Source organism: Phocoena sinus, chromosome 8 (genome assembly GCF_008692025.1).
Source record: "Phocoena sinus isolate mPhoSin1 chromosome 8, mPhoSin1.pri, whole genome shotgun sequence".
Classification (NCBI taxonomy): domain Eukaryota; kingdom Metazoa; phylum Chordata; class Mammalia; order Artiodactyla; family Phocoenidae; genus Phocoena; species Phocoena sinus.
In genome coordinates this window covers 8303749-8323451 of record NC_045770.1, presented here as the reverse complement: position 1 = coordinate 8323451, position 19703 = coordinate 8303749, and the positions used below count along the sequence as shown (strand labels likewise).

The following is a 19703-nucleotide window of genomic DNA, read 5'->3' as shown; positions in this document are numbered from 1 at the left end:
TTTCACATTAAAATTTGAGGAGTGCTACTTTAGTGGTGATAATACAAAGCCTAAATTTATCTGGGTGGCCTTGTGATCCATAACGGAAGGCAGGTATGGTAAAGAAAAAGGCATGGTTCTGGGAATCCGCCAAACCTGGTTGGATTTTTTTTGATCAGTTACAACACTTAGATGGTTGTTGTGAAATAATAAATAGGAAAGCCCTGGCACATGGTAGATACTTAAAAAACCACAGCATCTCTCTCCCCTGGAAGATTCTAAGGCTAGAAACTAGGATATCTGGCCTCTGGATCTGGTATTGTCACCAATTCACTAAATCAAGGAACCATAGAGTAAGAAGGGACCTTCATATAGGTCCCATTTAGCAGTCTTGTGCTATAGAAACTAAGGCTCATAGCTAGACTGGAGATCAAGTTTTCTGAGTTTCATGCTCTGCCACACAGCTTCCTCACTTGTAAAATTAGGAAAATAATGCCCCTCCTAGTTGTTTCACAGATGGCATCTAATCTTTAATAAGTATGCAAGAGCTCTTTAAAAATGCAATGTATAATTATTATTGTTTTAAAAATCTGGACTGTATTATACGTGTTGGGATTTGTAAGATGTCCTTCCATCAAGCAAGTTAGAGTAGACTCATATCTACTAAATTCTTCCTAAATCCACACTTTAAAATATATATATATATATATATATATATATATTTATTTATTTATTTTTGGCTGCACTGGGTTGCCGCGCGCAGGCTCTCTAGTTGTGGCAGTGTTCGTTGCCCTGTGGCATGTGAGATCTTAGTTCCCTGAACAGGGACTGAGCCTATGTACCCTGCACTGGAAGGCAGATTCTTAACCACTGGACCACCAGGGAAGTCCCCTAAATTCACACTTTTGAGAAACGATAGAGTTTGGAGGAATTGCTGCTATTGTAATTAATAATTACAATAATCAGTTTATCATTAAACCACTTAGTCTCTTTATAATAAGATATCTAAGCCTCAGCACACTGCTTATTTTAATCAAAATTCCAAAAGAAATAAAAATCTTTTCTATGTAGTTCCTTATAATAAATAGTTGAAGATATTTACTCATATGGGGCAAAAAGGAAGTTTAGGAATGTATCCTCTTTGTGATGATTTTAATCGTGGAGTAAATCAAGCAATAGATTTATAAGAAAAGGAAACCAGTAGGTATTCATAGATCTGGTCTCAGTGAAAATGAGATTATTGCCAAGGCTAAAATAAATAAGAAAGAGGTCCGTTCTCCAAAGGAGTTTACATATATAAATCCCAGGTTGGACCTTTTATTTCAGGGCTTCTGCTACTCTGAATGCTTAGTTCTCTTCTCCCATCGTGTTAGTTTCCACTTCGTGACCCTGTTCCTGAAAGAGAAGGTAGTTTCCACAGGCTCAGAGTAGGGGACTCGTCTGTTCTGGAATGGGGCTGGAAGTTGGGCAGGGTAGAAGAGGTCAACGACCCCACCCTCCCAGCCCACTGAACTAACTAGAGGAGAGTCAGGAGGTCTGGGTAGTTGTTCTGCCACTGACCTTGAGTAAGTCAGTTGATATCTGGGCTCACACTATGTAAGGTTATAATAAAGAGCTTCCAGTTGTAAAAATCTGATTTTATAGGTGGCCTGAGCAGAGCAGCTCTAAGCACACCTAGAGGTGAAGGAAAATAGGAAGTGGAGAAAAGAGGAAAAAATGGGGAATGAGAGATATAAGAGGCTGGGAATAGGGGAGAAAAAGATTATAGGTCAGGCTTGATGGTTCGATGCCAAGAAATTGCCGTCCCTGGGGTAGAGACGGACTGCTGGGGACAGAGATGAAAACAGTTTCATTTCTATTTACTTGATCGTTTTAATCTCAGCCAACACTTTGCTGTCAGAGAACACGCCTAATGCAGCCGAATTGCATGGCAGCTTGACCTATTCTTAGTCATTTTATGACTCGATTTAAACCCATCATTGCTTAGTACCCTTTGGTTACTGAAGCCTCCAACCAAAGAGACCAAGATACTTCTGCATTTTATTGTTCTGTTGTTAGGCTTCATAATAGAAAGACAAGCAAACCTGCAGAAGTAAATGGGAGAGAGCAAAGAACACGATACGGGATCAGGAAGGACGGCAACCCCGGAAGCGGCGCGGGTGGGCCCAGAGGACGGACTGCATTTCCCAGGCTCAGTCACCACGCGGCCCCGCCCCCTCCGCCGCCGCGGCCCCGCCCCCTCCGCCCGGGCGGCTGGACTCTGCGCCCGCCCAACTTCCCAGCGGCCCCGTGCGGCCCGGGCATGCCCAGTGTGGGCGCAGCGGCCCCGGCCCTGAGAGCGCCCTGGCGGGAGTGGGTGGCCGGGCGCGAAGGGGTGCGGAGGGGCGTGGAGGAGCCGAGCGGGCCAGCGGTGGGCCAGGGGCCGGGCCGGAGCCGGAGCCGCGGGGGCAAAGCTGCCGGGTAGGTGCAGTTCTGCCGAACCAGGCCCTGGCGCCGCGCAGCCTGCGCGCGCGGCAGGGGCCCCGGTGGCTAGGGCGGCGAGGGCGTGTGAGAGCAACAGGGCCCGAGCGCGGGGTTGGGAGGTGCGGGTGGGGGCTGCGCGCGGGGACGCCTGGCGGGAAGGTTCTGCGGCGGCGGGGCAGGGCCGGGGCGCGGGACGCAGCCCGCAGTCGCCGGCGAGCCTCTGCCCAGGTGCGGCGCGGCTGTCTTTAGCTCCCCGCGTGACGGGATGAGAGCGTGCCCCGCGCCTCGTGCACGGCTGTGGTTGCGGAGGGAGACCAGCTTCCAGCGGGTTTGCCAAGGAGCTTGGGGGGGAAACAGGTCCGAAGGGACCTGTGGGCTATGAGCATCCGGGGAGCCCGGTGGGATGTGAGGATGCTTACCTTTAGTGAAACTGGAGTGGGATGTGACAGCCTCCTGCTTTCCGGACTTGGGTTTCTGGGTTTAGTGACTTAGAAAGTACAGGACCGTGCCGCGGTAGATGCTTAATAAGTTCTCATGACTGTTTAGGAATTTAATGGCCAGTTGTATTTACAGGCTTACGAGACATTTTGTCCATGGGATGCTCGGGTTAAACAAAAATCCTCATCGCAAAGCTTGAGTAAAAAGCCCCGACTGAGGGTTCAGACACCGGGGTTTTGAAGTTCGCTGTAGCCTTTCACGTGCTGTAATCTTGGGCAAGCCATTTAACTTTGGAGGTTCAGTTCCTCCGTCTGTGAAATGCTGTGAACCAGATGCATCTCACTTACGTCCACCACAGTTGGAGGGTTCCCTCCGTGTTATACAGTCTCTGGTCTCAAATCGTGGCAGGTTGCTTTTCTCCCTGCCTGAGCTTTTTGTCAAACCGGATATTTCTGGATATTCCGGATAATTCAAATAGGGTCTGCATATAAAATTGAAGTGACTTGTCCTTCACAGGCCACTATTGGTCAGTAGGTAACCTGCCACTTGGTACTTGCAGAAGCCAGTTGTTAATGGCCATGGTTCAGGTAACACAGCTCCTCTCCTTGGATTAGGACCCACATCCTTCCAAATGTGTCAGCACCTTGTGAGAAACCCAGACTAACTAATCAGCTTCCTTAAACTCCCACATTAGCTCATTCTGTAGTGGGATTATGTTTATGTAGAAGTTAAGTTTTTATTTTCATGTTACTGCACTTTGTACTCAAAACCTATGAAAAATTCTAATACTCTTAATTCATAGATGAGGAAGTAGATGGTTAAAAGTGAATCCATGATAATCTTTAGAAACTAGTGTCTTATATATCATCATTGAGTATTAACTATTCACCTGTCACTGAGTATCCTATCACTCAGGTGTTTTTTGTTTGTTTTTAAGTGGGAGCATTAACAAAAGTTTCTTACCCTAGAAACTTCTCTACCTGAAGTGAGTGCATCTGGGTAGGATTTGACCCAAGGAGAAGATGGTACATACAGTGTTGTGCAAGTTGCCTTCCCTCTGCTGTATTCCCTGCTCTTCCTGTTCTGGGTGGCAGTAGTCCAGTTGGGTCAATAAGGTACAGTTGGTGAAGTGGTCATTAGGGAAAGTGTGCTTATGTTTTGAAATTCGAGGTGTATAGAAGCTGCCTGTGAAATTGTCATTATGGTCTATCTCTTAAATTAAGAATACCCTAGATTGGTTTAGTCAGGTTTGAGAATTTTAGAATTCCAAGTCCTTAATTAAATTTTTGAAAATGGATCTTGCATTCACCTTAGACATTACATGGGAGCGTAGTATTTTAAAAATACTTATACACGTGAACTTTCAAGTTATTATTTTATGAAGCTAGATTTCTCATTCACCTAAGAAATAAATAAAATGGGAAAGCTGTAGTGTGTTAAAGAATGTTTATACACGTGGACTTAACCTTGTTTTGGCCTAGTTTAAAATTCATTGTTTCCTGCATGCTTGTTGAAATTGTACATATATGTATACATTTAAAGTTGGAAAACAGGGAAGGCATATTTGGGGGTCTCGGTGGGAAATTTCACATCATACTTTGAACTTATCTGTGTGCTGGAGGGCCCTGTGTATGAAGTGCATATTTAGTAATTTTTGTTAGAACTTTCATTTTGCTCCTGTATTTGTATTCAAGTAACATCAAGCACAGATATTGTAGTGTAATTATCACCCATCTCATGACCTCAAATCTCAAAAATACTTGGGACGTGTAGGAGGGATAGTTAGGGACATCAAGGCCCAGAGAAGGGATTACTAGTCCATGTAAAGGGGAAAGGGTGGTAAGTGATTTAAAAATTTATTGATTTCAGGTTTTTCAGTAGTTACAGGTGTAACTTCACTTAGTTAACAGTGCTAGTATCCACCTAAGTGCTAGAATCTACTGCAATCCTATTAGAGAAGTATGTGGAAAACGTCATCATGTAGAAATGTACGTGAGTAACTTGAAGATAAATATTTTTCCCCGCTTATGCTCCATCTGTTTCCAGGTGCTTCATGATGAGACATTTGGGAACACTTCTCTCTCCTTTGTGTAGTTGATAGTTTGGGCGGTGAAGAGATGGCTGACAGTGTCAAAACCTTTCTGCAGGACCTTGCCAGAGTGAGTACGTCAAGTCATCTTTTGACCCTTTTGCTGCAGGAACTGACTAGAAAATCCTTTAGGTATTTTTGAAATTTTTATTATGTTTGTTGGGTTCTTCACCTACAAGTTTTCATTCTAATCCACACTACTCGAGGGAGAGGTATTATCCTGCATCTCGCAGAAGCTTGGGAGAACTGTCTAGTGAGTGTCTGTAGTATTGAAACCCTGTTCAGCTTGGCCCCAGACCCTCTTTTTTTTTTGATAAACTTTTTTTATCAATATATATATATTTTTGGCCATGCCACGTGGCTTATGAGATCTAGTTCCCTGACCAGGGATTGAACCCGGCCCTTGGCAGTGAGAGCGTGGAGTCCTAACCACTGCACCACCAGGGAATTCCCTAAACTTTATTTTGGAATACTTTTAGAGTTGCAGGGCTGTACGGAGAACTCCTCTATATCCTTCACCAGGTTCTCTTAATGTTAACATCGTATGTAACCATGGCGTGTTGTTGAAGACCAAGCAGTGAACACTGGTACAGTGCTATTACTAAACTACTTTGTCCGGATCTCCGTTATAGCACCTGTCTTATTCTCCCATTCTACAAGGCGGAGACGATGATGCTCTAGAAAAATGTCCCATAGAGATCTGTTTAGGATGTAGTCACCCACATGATCAGTAGCATAACATTCCATTATAGTGGCTGTTTGAGGTCTAATGCCCTAGTTGTAGCCCCTGTAGCTCTATTCCCGGGAGCAGGAGAGAGGCCAGTTCTGACGGGGAGTGGGAGTGTTTAAAAGTTTATTATCTTTGAATCAAAGAGGGGGGAATTGAAGGAATATCTTAGAGGGGCCAAAGAGAATTCATGTGATCTTCTTTTAATAACTTATGTCCTTTTGTGTGATAAAATTTCCACCCTGGATCAGTTGTACAACGTGAACTTTGTGTGTCTGTCTGCCCCACTAGACTGTAAGTATCTCAGAAGTGGGGATGCTGTCATCATCCTAGCACATACTAGGCCCTAAGCCCTTTGAACTTAACTATCTTAATTTTAAACTGTTTGTAGAAGATTTAGAAGTTAAAAAGCAAAATAAGATTAAACATTACTCGTAGATAAAAGACCAGGTAGGTGCATGGTGCCAATTTATGCTCCTGTCGGCAGGTACTTCATAAACTTGTCCATTTCTCTGTATCCGGACAGTTTTCTCTAAAATTTGTTTTGCTCATAACAGTAGGTGAAAATGCCATTCTTAAATCCAGGTTGGCCATTGCTTCCAGAATGCCTTTTGTTGCTGCTGCTTTTTTTTTTCTTTTTCTGGCTGCATGGCATGTGGGACCTTAATTCCCTGACCAGGGATCGAACCCGCACCCCCTGCATTGGAAGTGTGGAGTCTTAACCACTGGACCACCAGGGAAGTCCCCTTTTTTCTGCTTCTTGATGAAGTTGAATACCCTAGTCCTTCCCACTCTACTTTGGACATAAATCTGTTGTGGTACTTATTAAACTATAAATTTTTATTTCTTTATTTTTTTCTTTTGGTTTACTTGTGTACTTTTCCTGCTGAGTTATAAGTTTCCTGAGCATTTCCATATGTTGTCTACCTCATTGAAGATGCTCAATATGGGAGTGGGTGGATAAATGAGTGCAGTCCTTTGAACTGGGTAATAGGCAGTTCTGATGTTTGTAGTAATAACAGTAACCTTTCTGCCATTGGGGCTCTTCCAGTCATTGGCAAGTGCCCCCATCAGTGACTTATAGACTTAACAACCCTCTTCCTCAGCATACACTGTTTAAGGACATTCTCCTCCAGCTACACTACAATGTTGTTTCTGTCTTATGTGGCATGCTGTTATCCTACAGCTTTTCACACTTTTACAGTGATCATTTCTTTGTGTCTTCCATTAGCCTTGGTCCAGCCCTGGTTCTTTCTTGAGACCAGTGTTTAATCTACCCTAGTATTGCTAGTTTAGTACAGGATGTAGATTGTACTTGTAGACATTAGATTGATATTGGAAGAGTATAGAGGAGGGCAATAACTTGGCTTTATAGTATCGGTAAGTGTTAGAGGGAGTAGAAAACCACTATTTTGCAACCATGTTATTCAAGATTGGTTTGGGCAAGAATTGTTAATTGATGCTAAATCTAGGGGAGAGGACTTGATGAGCAGGATATTTGCCTGGTCTCAGAAATGTCTGCCCACAGATTACTTATTAGTTGCAAGGAGAAAAATTTGCAACCATACAATGGAGCTGGATAACACCTTGACTGAATATGTAAAATTGACATCACCAGCAAGGTGAGACAGACATCACGTGCCTCTGGATGTAATATCTGGAAGGGCACACCATCACTTATGTGATAAAATATGTAACCTGGGACCTAATCATGAGGACACAGACCTAAATTGAGGGCATCCCGTAAAATAACTGACCTGTATACTTCATAAAGGAAGACACGCTAAGGAGCTGTTCCTGATTAAAGGAGACTGAAGAGATATGAGAGCTAAATGCAACATGTGATTCTGAACTGATGTCTGATACTTGAGGGGTAAAAATGCTATAGAGGGCATTACTGAGACAAATGGGGAAACTGGAATATGGACTGTAGATTAAACTGTTTCAATATTTAATTTCTTTAATAGACAACTATATATATTTCCTAAGAACAATATTGTTCTTAGGAAATATACACTGAACAATTAAAAGTAAAGAGACATGGCACAACAACCTACTCAAATGATCTAAAAAAATGTATATATATATATATATATAAACAAGAATAAATAACAATGTGGCAAAATAGTGGTGAATCCTGAGAAAGGGTATTAGGGAGTTCTCCGTTCTTGTAGCTCTTCTGTAAATTGGGAATTATTTCAAAATACGAAAGTATCAAGGGTCCGCTAAGCTTTGTAGCAAACTAAGTACCATGATTTCCACTGTTATTTCATCACTTTCCTGTATGTAACTTTGGAAAGTCTTCTGATCCAAAATCTTCCCTCTTTAAAAATGATACTCTTGTGTATAGGGAATCAAAGACTCCATCTGGGGAATTTGTACCATCTCAAAGCTAGATGCTCGAATTCAGCAAAAGAGAGAGGAGCAGCGTCGAAGAAGGGCAAGCAGTGTCCTGGCTCAGAGGAGAGCCCAGAGTATAGAGAGGAAGCAAGAGAGGTAAGGAGTGGAGGCTGATGTCAGAAAACATCTGAATTCCCTTCTGTGGGCACTTTAGGAAGTGATTAAACTTAGTATAGAATTCAGACACTACATAGTGACTTGGAGTTTCAATACCCCATTATTTGTCTTTTGTGCTTTCTCCCCCAAAAAAGTTACAGGTGATTTCCCCCCATTCCCCTCACATTGAATTAAACTGGTGTCTAGCAGTAATCCTTGTTCAAAATGTCGTGGTTTTTAAAAGAAATCAGGATGGTGAATAGAGAGCCATAAAAAAATTACTTGGATTGGTGGATACTTCTAGGAGTGCCTGTGTGGATTTTGATAGAAGAACCTCAGACATCCTCTTCTAGTCTCCAGTCTTGGAATTTAGAAAATATAGTTTTTTGTGTGTTTGTTTTTTTTAAGAAAAACTGCTTCTCTTGAAGTATTTTTAGCCTTTTCTTATTGACATTAGGAGAGAACATTGGGATAACAGTAGGTGCTGGAAAAATAAAATGTCAACAAAAGATGTAAAAAGGAGAGCTACTGAATGATACTATGGAAATAGCCTGTATGCCTTTTAAGCTAAATACATGTGGTCTTTTCCAGTGAACCACGTATTGTTAGTAGAATTTTTCAGTGCTGCGCTTGGAATGGTGGAGTATTCTGGGTAAGTTCTTTTTCGTCAAATTCCAGGTGCCTTATAAGCATCTTTATTCAGATTATTTTGGTGTTCATGGTTCTCAACTGTCTTCTTGAAACTGAGACAGGTAGCTTTCACCTGCTAATACGTGCTTAAGGCCATGACTCAGGATTCTGTGCACCTTCACTCATTTTATTCCCACTCAGAGAAAACTTGCATGTAAATGTCAGGAATAGATAGCCCTGAATGTACACTTTTTTCTTAAATGACTTACTCACAAGTTTTAATGTTAATAGGTAACAATTTCTTGTGACATTGTCTGGACATTTTGGTTAAGAGCAACTGTGGGGGCTCAGAGGGGAAAGAGATGGATATGGGCAAGCTTCTCCCTTTGTCTGGTCATAGCAATGTCCTCGAATTGATTACTATTGAAACTCACACCAGAAGGTTGCCTACAGCTGACTGAGAACCAACACAGGCTTAAGTGAAATTTGAGTACTTTGAAGAACAAATAGTTAAGTATTTTCTTGGACTTGAAATTCAGTATAATTCAATTTGTTAATCTAAACATTTCACAGATGTTTTTAGGTGTTAGCTTTAATTAACAAAATATGACTGTGTACTTAGTATATGCCTGTAGTTTGGTGTGACTACTAACTGAAATGTTCTTCTAGTCCCCCAGAAGTTTTACTGTTTTCCTAGGCAGTGTCAGGTTTGTACTCCTCAGCTGGAGAATTGGGAAATAGAACTGAGTCCAATTTTGGTACAACTTCAGGGCTCCTATTTTGTAAAAGACACTTCCATCTGGAAAATAATTACACTGAAACTTGGAACTCCTGTTTTAAAGAAGGGCTTTTAATGTTTGCCTTATTTCCTCTCTCCTTTAGTTCAGTCTCCTTTTGTTTTATCGAGTGTTTATTCCCGTGCTTCAGTCAGTAACGGCCCAAATTATTGGTAAGTATGTCCATTGCCAAGGTGGGAGGTGTTTCCCTGTGTCTCCCTCAGTCTATTGAATACTTCCTCTGTACCTGCAGCTTTAGATGTTTTTAACTGAAATCTCTCAACAACCCTTTGGGTATTGTTACAGATAGCATTTTATAGATGAGGAAATGGAAATTGGTTACCAAGGTTAAACCGTTAGTAAGTGGCATAGCTGGGATTTGAACCAGGGTGGTTTCCTGCATACAGTGTACTGCTGGTCACTGACATATCAGTCACCACCCGGTAAGCAGGTTTGTCTCAAGGTAAGCAGCACATCTCCGTGGCTACTCTGAATTGGAGTTGTGGCCAGAATTTGGTGTGTCTACGAAGAATAAGACTCTCTGAAATAGGTGCAGTGATGTGCTGGCAGGAACCAAAGACGTATGTGTGTGGAGTAGGGGTCGCATATTTGGTCTTCTGGTTTTCCATTTCTCCAGTTAAACTAACAAGCCTTTCCGCCTCTCTTAGGTGATCCGTCACTACATGGGGATGTTTGGTCGTGGCTCGAGTTTTTCCTCACGTCAATTTTCAGTGCTCTTTGGGTGCTCCCCCTGTTTGTGCTTAGCAAAGTTGTGAATGCAATTTGGTTTCAGGTAGGTCCAGGGCAGAATGGAGTCTGGGTTCTATGGCATAATGGATCGCCTGGTGGCAGGTTTCAGCCTGCGAAGTTAGTGCCCATGTAGGGAGCGATTTCACCGCCTTAACTTTTCTTGGTCAAGCAGCCAGTGGGTGATCTCTGTGCTCTTGTAAAATGGAATTATCCTCTCAGGTCTCCAGAGCATCTCATGGCCAGATGTCCAGGGGCTTTTCCCCCCTGGCAGGTCTCATGGCAGATCAGTGGCCTTAGCTTTGGGGCTGGGTATTGAGGCCACTTAATTCATGTTTTGGTGAGCTCCTTTCTCTCTTACAGGATATAGCTGACCTGGCCTTCGAGGTATCAGGGAGGAAGCCTCACCCATTCCCTAGTGTCAGCAAAATAATTGCTGACATGCTCTTCAACCTTTTGCTGCAGGCTCTTTTCCTCCTCCAGGTGAGACTGGCCTTCTGGGCACGTGGAGCAGATTAAGAAAAGAAGATTCACTAGAGGGAGCTTCACAAAGACAGGGTGTCACATTTATACTCAGCAGATACGTTTATGGGAGGCAATGATTTGTAAATCATTTTTTCACAGAAACAACTAGAGACTTAAAATCATAAAATGGTAAAGAAACATGAATTTGCCTGCTCCTCCCTGCCACCCTGAGCATTCTTCACTCTCCTGCTATTTAGAAACTTGAGAAGCAACTATCAGGCTATCTAGGTAGAGAGTGATGACTCAGAGTGGCAGGTGAACAGCGTCAGGTCTCTGAAGCTTTGGAATTAAGATTTTCCATACTTGTTCTTCAGGGGATGTTTGTGAGTCTCTTTCCCATCCATCTTGTTGGTCAGCTGGTTAGTCTCCTGCATATGTCTCTTCTCTACTCACTATACTGCTTCGAATATCGTTGGTTCAATAAAGGTAAGCCTGTCTAAAGAAACTCAGAACTTGGAGGCCCAATTTGGAAATGGTGCTGCTAAGTAGACTTCTTAAATTCTTCAATACTTAGGCCCTTGGCAAATTGTCTTTGTAATGAAGCAACCTTTTTGGCAAGAGGGGACTTAGATTTGGCTTGGGGGGTTAACCCTTAACTTTGTTGCTGGGGAATGTAGCAGTGTAGCATCATCCTTATGGAGCTTAATGTCACGTAGCTCTGACAGCCATAAGATGGCATAAATGAGCACGAGTTATTTTGAATTAGAGAAATTAATTTGATGTTGGTGCATACAGATTATTTTGGGGGATATTTTGAAAGTCCTTGGCATATTTGGGCGTGGTTGGTTGAAAGGGGTTAATTGATTCCTAGAGGATAGCTGCCTTCTTTTGATTCTTGCTTTGTTCAAGACTAATACTTACAAAGGATTCTGGTGTTGTAATTCAGAATTCACTTAGCCCGCCAGTTTTGAAATTGTGATTGTCCAATTGTAAAACCTTCGCATAGAAGCTTTATCAGATTTGGACAATTCTAATTTATATGCTTTAGTTGTATTCTAAATGGCAATTCTGTACCTACAACTCAAACCTCAAATAAATTGTCTACCATATTTAGTCATTTGACTAAAAGGAAATATGCAGCCTAATTGTATTGGCTCCTTGTTTTAGGAATTGAAATGCACCAGCGATTGTCAAACATAGAAAGGAATTGGCCTTACTACTTTGGATTTGGTCTGCCCTTGGCTTTCCTCACAGCAATGCAGTCCTCCTACATTGTCAGGTAATTTGACTGTAGGGACTTGAAGGGGACTGGTAAAAATGCTCAGTGTAGGGAGCACCTTCTGTATGCCTGGTTCTGTGCTAGGCATTCTGCATTCTTATTTGGCCATCAGGAGGTCTGTAGGATTTTTTCTCCCTGACAGATAGTCATAGACATTTGTCAGTTAGCTTTTTTTTTTTTTTTGCCCCGTTTTGCGGCATGCTTAGTTCCCCAACCAGGGATCGAACCCGTGCCCCCAGCAGTGGAAGTACGGAGTCCTAACCACTGGACCGCCAGGGAATTCTCAGCATTAAAATATAGTCTGCATGATCATATATGCCATATTCTTTCTTCTGTTTTGCTTCCTCGAACAATGTTAAACATGGCCAGTGCTTAGAAAAATCCTTTTTTTTTTTTTTAAAGATGTGTTTGATACATTAAGGGTCCATCAAGCCATGATATTTAGCACTGGAGGCAGAGAACTTTGGGCTTCTAATATCTTCAAAGTCATGGCTGTTTTGAAGGTGACTAATTATTTCTGTTTTTTTTTTTTTAAACAGTGGCTGCCTATTCTCTATCCTCTTTCCTTTATTCATTATCAGCGCCAATGAAGCAAAGACCCCTGGCAAAGCATAGTAAGTATTAGCCAGTATTAGCTAAAATGTACTAAGTTTTTTTGGTCTAAAGTGTTGGGACCATAACACTGCAATCATGTGAATGAGACATTCTTGTTAAGGTTTTTTAAAAATAACCTTACATTGCAGGAAACTATTAATATACAGTTCAACAAGAGAAACACTTCTGGGATGTATCCCAAAATTTTCCCCATGCATATGTGCACATATGTGTTTCAGAAATTGCTGCTATTATACATATTCTTAAAATGTAACAGTTCACCGAATAAGGCACTTATACCTGTAGTTGAGCTCATTTTGTAAGAATGGCCAACTTTTTAAAAATAGTGGGCCATGTGTTCTGGCTACAGGAGTTTATTGATAATGACAGTAAAACAAAGTATTTTAAAATGAATCTTTAGTAACACTAGCACTCTGAAAGTTTTATCACTTCAGAGAAAAGCCCAATCTTTTGATCAATTTTGGTTAAGTCAGTGAGGATACACTTCTTAGAACTTTCCAATCTGCTTTGGGTTCTTGCATGTTCTTGCTATCCAGTAAATGCTAAGTGTGTATCTTAACGTAACTAACTTTCTCTTGAAGCTCTCCTGAAAATGAAATACACATAGCATATGATATCTTCAGACATAGCTTGAAGTTTGTACCCTAGAAAGGTACTTCTTGAATCAGAATTAATCTAAAATAGAACTTTATTTCCTCTAAGCCCCGATACTGCAAATGGTGATACTACTGCACTTCTGACAGGACCCAGTGCATTCTTTAGTTGCTGCCTGTTTAATCTGTGTGTCTAACCTCTGTACATGCTTGATCAAATTTCTGGTGTCTTGTTTTCCCCTGTATCGTTTTAAATTGAAAGTAGTCAAGTAAGTTGTCAAATAATTAAAACAGTTTTGCTCAACTGGGGGTGTCTAACAGGTTGGGTCTCTTTTGCCTTTTAGCCTTTTCCAATTGCGCCTCTTCTCCTTGGTGGTTTTCTTAAGCAACAGACTCTTCCACAAGACGGTCTACCTGCAGTCTGCCCTGAGTAGTTCAACTTCTGCAGAGAAGTTCCCCTCACCACACCCATCTCCTGCCAAACTGAAGGCTGCTGAGGGCCACTGAGTCGCCTGCCACCCAGAGGGGATGGGTGGGATTGGAAGGATGCCGCGTCAGCTCTTTTTCTTGTTCACCTCCCCGACCAGGGAAGGCAGGACCCACTCTGCCAAGGGCCCTGTGCATATTACCTTCTCTCTGAGGAATCGGGATTTTTGTCTGGTGCACGTAAGGCAGAATCGTCCTGACACCAGTATGGATTTTAAACACCGGTGAGTCTGAAAGGACCACAGGTTTTTCTGCAGCTCTTTTCTAGCATTTGCCAGCCCCCGTGCCTGGACTGATTTGAATACTTTTTCTCCCTGTGCCATTTATCCTCCCACCTCCCCTTCCTGCCTTCCACCACCCTTGGATGAATGGATTTTTGTAATTCTAGTTGTTGTATTTTGTGGACCTGTTGTTTTGGTTTTTCTGTGAAGCACATATATTGGACGTGGGAAGTAAAGGAGACTCTGCTGCTCCTGGTCACTCCCGTTATAGCCATCACTGTCTTGTTTCTTATAACTCAGGCTAGATTTGGTCTCTTGCTCCAAAAAACAAACAAAACTGCAAAAAAAAAAGCCTGAAGAGATGGGACAGGAGGAAAGACCTCACAGCCAGATCTGCTGGGTTTTGAGGAGTGGTTTTCTTTCTTCCCCTTGAAGGGGAAAAAGCTTTTTTCACTGGTACATTTAAAGCTCCCCCAGCTATAGGGAGGTACCAATTTTGGACAAGTGCCACTGCAACACAGAATGCTCAGAGAACCTGAACTTTTAAACTCTGGAGGTCTGAACTTCATTGTTGGCCACTGCTGGGTCTGTCTGGTATTTCAAAGGAATATTGGGTGCTGCAAATAGGAACTGAAGGGGTAAACTTATTAAACCCATTAAACCTGTGATTGGTTGGTGTTTTCCTGTCATTTTAAAGAGACTAAATATGGGGGGAGGGGCAGGCGTCAAAGCACTTGCACGGTTTTAAGACATCACAAATGTGAGCTTGTTTCCCACAAATGTGTAATGGTTGAAATTTACAAGTCGTCACTTAAAGAAACATATGCATGGAACCCAGGACTTTGTCTTGGATAATTTGGAAGATTAGTTCTGAAAAATGTTCCCTGAAGAAGTTTGGGTTATGTGATTATAATCATGTTAACATCTTGTGAAAGGATTTGGGATTGAGTTGTTTTCAAGTCTATATGTGCATCTGTCCTGTGTACTCATGAATGAAGAGAGGGCCTTCTAGACTTCAAGAATTGAACATTCTCATTAGGGAAGAGGTGAGACATTTGGTTAACAGAAACCTTTACTATGTACAGGACCAAGTAAGGATTTAAAAATCGTTGCCAGCAGATGTGAACCAAATTTGAATATAGAGGTTTAAAAATGGTATTTTGGAGGTAGGTGTTTCCGGCTCGTGAACAAAAAATTGTAAAAGTTTAAGATTTATTTTCAGTATCCCTCTGGTCATTTGGCAGTAGTATTGCAGAGAACTACTTTCAGGTTGCCGAGGGGGTGGTTGAAGAAGACCTCAGTATTTCATCAGCTTGCAACTGATCAGCGACTGCCTTACTTAAGATTAGTTGCTGTAGATTTTAAAATGAGATTAAAATGGCCACATCTTTGCTGCCTGAAATTTGTATTTGTGTCAGCTAAGCTCGTCTCAGAAGGGTGAGGGAAGTTGAGTAGAGGAAGTGATATTATCCAGCACTGTGCCTGGCTATAGAAAATGCTTTAAGTCACTGGATGTGAGGAATCTGTAAAGTTTTATTAGTGTAACTGAGAGGCCAGGCCTGTACAAAGGCTAGATTACCAAATGTCTATTGTTGTAGGTATTCCCAATTTCATGAGATGTACACAAAAGCAGTGTAAACTTCTCTTTTCACCAGCATATGGGCAGTGAGGGCAGCGATTAGGAAATGGGGATCAAAGGGAGAGTAGGCTCTGTTTTTGCCAAGTTCAGAATGGCAGTTTAAGGCAGACTAATAGTAACTGAAAATAAGGGAGGGCACATCACTACAGACGAAAGTGAGAGCTTGAGTTTCAGTCATACAGCCAGGAGGATCTAAGGAATCATGTTCACAAATCTCTCTTCAGGGGCAGACGTCACAGCTCGGACAGGTATGTGTGTTGAAAACACGACCCTTTTATCCTATCTAGAGCTGAGTTGTCCATTATAGTAACTGTACAAAGTAAATGCTTTCTAGACCTGAGTATGTTAAGTCTGTTGGAAACTTTTAAATGGACAAATTCATGCACTGACTTGTTCATTGCTCTGCACTTGGTAAGGGGCCAAGAGAAAATTTAAGAGAAATTGTGACAAACTGGAATAAACCCAGAAGAGGGCAACTAATGGTTAGGGGTTTGTGAACCACCTTAAAGGATAACTTCTGTGGGAATAAAAGGGCAACTATAGTTGTTCACTGTTCATTTTCCATCCGCTTACTTTCTGATTATAGAAGTAGTACATTTGTTCAGCTTCTGTGCTCCCTGGTTACCTGTGTGGAGGTTGCTCTGGTAGATGTTACTGGTTCTTCAGTAGTGATGGAAGGCTGTTCAGCAGTCATCTCACCACCCCCCTTCTTTGCCCCCACCCTAACATTCCTCCTGTGCTATCGTTCAACCCACAGAAGCTATAAGGAAGCTGACTCCAGGTCAGTGTAAGTTCGGTCTTTTTAACAATAAGAGCTGTACATTCAGTGAAATAGTTTGGATAAACCTAAAGCGAGTCCATAGAACCAGTAAAGGATCAAGTGAGGGGAACAGATGACTTAAGTACGTAACAGTCATTTGAGCGCTTTCTCTGTCAGGCTCTGCAAGGCACTGGGGATTCAAGGGTGAACCAAAAAGATGACCACTGTCCTCTTGGACCTAACAATATGGTGTAGGAGACTGAGAAATGATCAAATTCTTAAGAATTAACGTGTTCAAATAACTATTATTTTCCATAGGTCTCGAAGTTGGATAAAACATTGGAATTCAGAGAATCTTTGAGTAGGATAAGAGATTATGCCATGTGTTCAGGCTTCCATCCTTGGACTCATTCTCTGATTTCAAGTTTAAATGTTGTACCTTCAGACCTGTGGGACAAAGAGTAACCATTTGATCATTTAGATAAGTAGTTCTTAACCATGGGTTAACAGCAGCATCATTTCAGGAGCTTTTCTAAGATACACAGTAACCCCACCTGGACCTGGAGGAAATTTAAGTAATTCTAGAAATAAAAGTTAAATTCTAATAACTACTTTCATAGAAACTTGGTAAACTATTGCATCCATGAAGTAGGAACAGATTGTGAAAAGGGAACAGAATAGGAAGGTTCTTGGAAGTTAAAACAGTTGTGGAAATAAAATGAGATGGCTTATAGAAGTGATGCCGAGGATGCTAAATTAGAGAACTACAACGTAAAATTGAGGAAATTTCTCAGAACAAAGAGCAAAAACATGGAAAAAGTTAAGACTCGTGGAGGTATCCAAGAATCAGATCTGACATTTGTTTCAGAAAATGAGAACAGAAGCATGGAGACAATAAAATCAGGAAAGTTTCGGGACTTAAACGATGAAAATTGGACTTTTCATATAGATGCTTTTCACTGCCAAGTGAAAAGCAATGAAAGGAAGAAAAAAACCAAAAAACCAGATGGGATCTCTATGGAGAAACACCAGGAAAATAGGTTACCTCCAAGAGACTGACTCACATTGCTATTAGACTTCTCAAGAACAACTCTGAGTAATAGAAGATAAAATTGTAGTGCCTTGAAAGTATGCTTTTATGTGTGCTTGTCTGTATATGGGATGGGTGGGTCCCAATTTTGTTCTTAGAACTCTAAACCTAGCTATGCTATCAAGGACAAAATAAAGGCATTGTTTGCTTTCCATTCAGCTTTTCTGAAAAAGTTACTTGAATCTATTGAAGTGAAAATTCCAAGAAATAGATGACTAATTAAAACAAACACCCAACCAAACAACATGAAACAGTGGAATCAGAGTCATGAAACAGTGGAATCAGAGTGCATTGAGAAGAAATCTTGGTAATACAGCATACTTGGAAAGGTGGGTTCTGGGGAGAACATCTTCAAGAAGAAAACGTACTGTTACTCTGGTCTGCTCCAGGTGAGATGAAGACATGTTTCTTTCGATCAATAATATAAAAGAGGTAAGTAGACACTTCAGGAAAGACCAAAAGCTCCACATGAATGACAACTCCTATAAAGCAAGCTAAAAATAGCATTATTTTAAGCAACTGATAGGACTGTAAAAAGTTTTCCGGAACCAAATCAAAACTTCTGGTCCAATAAGTCAGGAGGGAGAGAGATTAACTGATACCCTGAATGTTCGTGTATAATCTCTGGGTTTATAATAACTATAATTTTCCCCATGATTTTGCCATCCAGACTTTTACTTATAAGCCTTTCCCTATCAACTGATATTAAAGAATCATCCTAAAAATAGCATTAGGTTTTTTAGAAGTTGTTATTGGAGTACAGTTGATTCTTGGCTTAGATTTTGAACTGTATTCTTTAGTAGTATATTTTGACTTCTGAAAAAGCTGACTTAATTGTACCACGTGGAAAGTCAAACATATCCCTTTAAGAAACAGGTTTAGTAATTAAAAAAAAAAAGAACCTCGATATCTTAAATGTTCTTGAAGCAGTATTTTTTTTTATGTAAAGGAATCATTCTAATTTTAATTCCTTTTTTTTTTTTTTTTAAAGAAAAACTCGTTTTGAAGAAGCATTTGCTTGAAGTTCTGCAGTTCCTTCAGGTTCAGCTTCATTTTCCTTCTGTTAATAAAATTACACTGAACACATTATAAATACAAAACGAAAAAGCAGATCTATTGACTCATCCTGGGGTGAACCTGGTCGTGTAAATTTTGAAAACTACACGTGATTTTGAAGTACTGATTTAAAATGCTTTCAGTAAGTTTGGTCGGTTGCATTCAACAGTAGAGTAACCGCGAAGAGAAAGGAGTGCCGCAGGCAGTACATTTGAACAGTTGCCGGATGCTCCCATTTTTGTCGGTGTGGCTCGTGCTCACTGAGATGTGTAGGGAGTGGGAGTGCGTGTCCGAGAGGTGATGGGATTGGCTTCTGAAACTTCGCCCCCTTCCGTGCCTTCACGCAACGTTTCTTTGTGTGTGAGGAGAGAAGGGGAAGAGAGGCAAGGCAGCTTTCACTGGCAGGTTACTTACAAAGGGGTGAGCAAAGCACCGCCAGGCTGCAAGCTGGTTCCAGGAAGAAGCTTGTCTACGCTTTAGGAGGACCGCCTCTGCGACCGTGGGGGACTCAGCCCGCGGCGTAGATTCTTCCCACCGAACCCCGACGATCCCTTTAGCCCTAGGCATGCTCATTCACGAGGTCAGGGGCCTAAGAAAGGGAAATAAATGCCTCGTGACATTTGCAGGGCTCTTGTCCATCGCAGTTTACCGGAGCAAAGTCAAACAGCTCTTGAGCGAACTGTCAGACAAGATCTTGCACAAGATGTAGAGGTCTGGACCGGGAAACGATTGAGGTTTCATTGAGAATAGGTAGAAAATTCTTCCCACCTCTCCTTTAACCTTATATTAGGCAACATCAATTTCTACCTATAAAGAAACGAAACTCTCAGAAACGGAGGCGAGCGACCTCAGCCCGGCTTTTCGGGATTTGTAGTTTCTGCCCATTCCTTCGCGTAGTTTCCGCTTCTTGTCACGTGACTGTGCTAAACGCGCCACACCTTCCGCTCGCGACTCCTTCGCGGCCCGCAGGCCGACACGTCACTGCTCGGCCCTCAACCAAACTGCTCCGAGTGTGTTCTTTCCGCGCTCTCGCTCTCATGAGCCGGCCTATCATGGCTCGGCGGTTGCACGAAGTCCCGCCTTCCGGCTACTAAATGATACCTGTATTGTCCAGTTAAAAAGTGGGGGCGCGGCTTCGTCCACGCCTCCGAGTC

The 19703-nt window shown here is 41.9% G+C and overlaps 1 protein-coding gene across 3 annotated transcripts; it reads left to right on the top strand.

The window, feature by feature from the left end:
- Positions 1-2259: 2259 nt before the first annotated feature.
- Positions 2260-15127, top strand: EI24 (EI24 autophagy associated transmembrane protein). 3 transcript variants are annotated; one of them, XM_032640641.1, is made up of 12 exons: positions 2270-2439; positions 3849-3995; positions 4927-5039; positions 8047-8192; positions 8784-8844; positions 9705-9771; positions 10267-10391; positions 10709-10828; positions 11185-11296; positions 11978-12089; positions 12629-12703; positions 13642-15127. In XM_032640641.1, exons 3-12 carry the CDS (start codon positions 4998-5000, stop codon positions 13802-13804), a joined length of 1023 nt encoding a protein of 340 aa, XP_032496532.1. In that variant the 5' UTR covers positions 2270-2439; positions 3849-3995; positions 4927-4997; the 3' UTR covers positions 13805-15127. The 3 variants fall into 3 exon arrangements, with proteins under 3 accessions (XP_032496531.1, XP_032496532.1, XP_032496533.1); XM_032640640.1 differs by lacking the exon at positions 3849-3995 and having other exon boundaries at positions 2260-2439; XM_032640642.1 differs by lacking the exon at positions 2270-2439 and having other exon boundaries at positions 2814-5039.
- The last annotated feature ends 4576 nt before the right edge of the window (positions 15128-19703 follow it).

Coding starts and splice junctions, on each gene's coding strand:
- EI24 (XM_032640640.1), top strand. CDS start 4,998: ATGGCTGACAGTGTCAAAACCTTTCTGCAGGACCTTGCCAGA. Junction 10,829..11,184: donor AGGCTCTTTTCCTCCTCCAG/GTGAGACTGGCC, acceptor CTTGTTCTTCAG/GGGATGTTTGTGAGTCTCTT. Junction 12,704..13,641: donor AAGACCCCTGGCAAAGCATA/GTAAGTATTAGC, acceptor TTTGCCTTTTAG/CCTTTTCCAATTGCGCCTCT.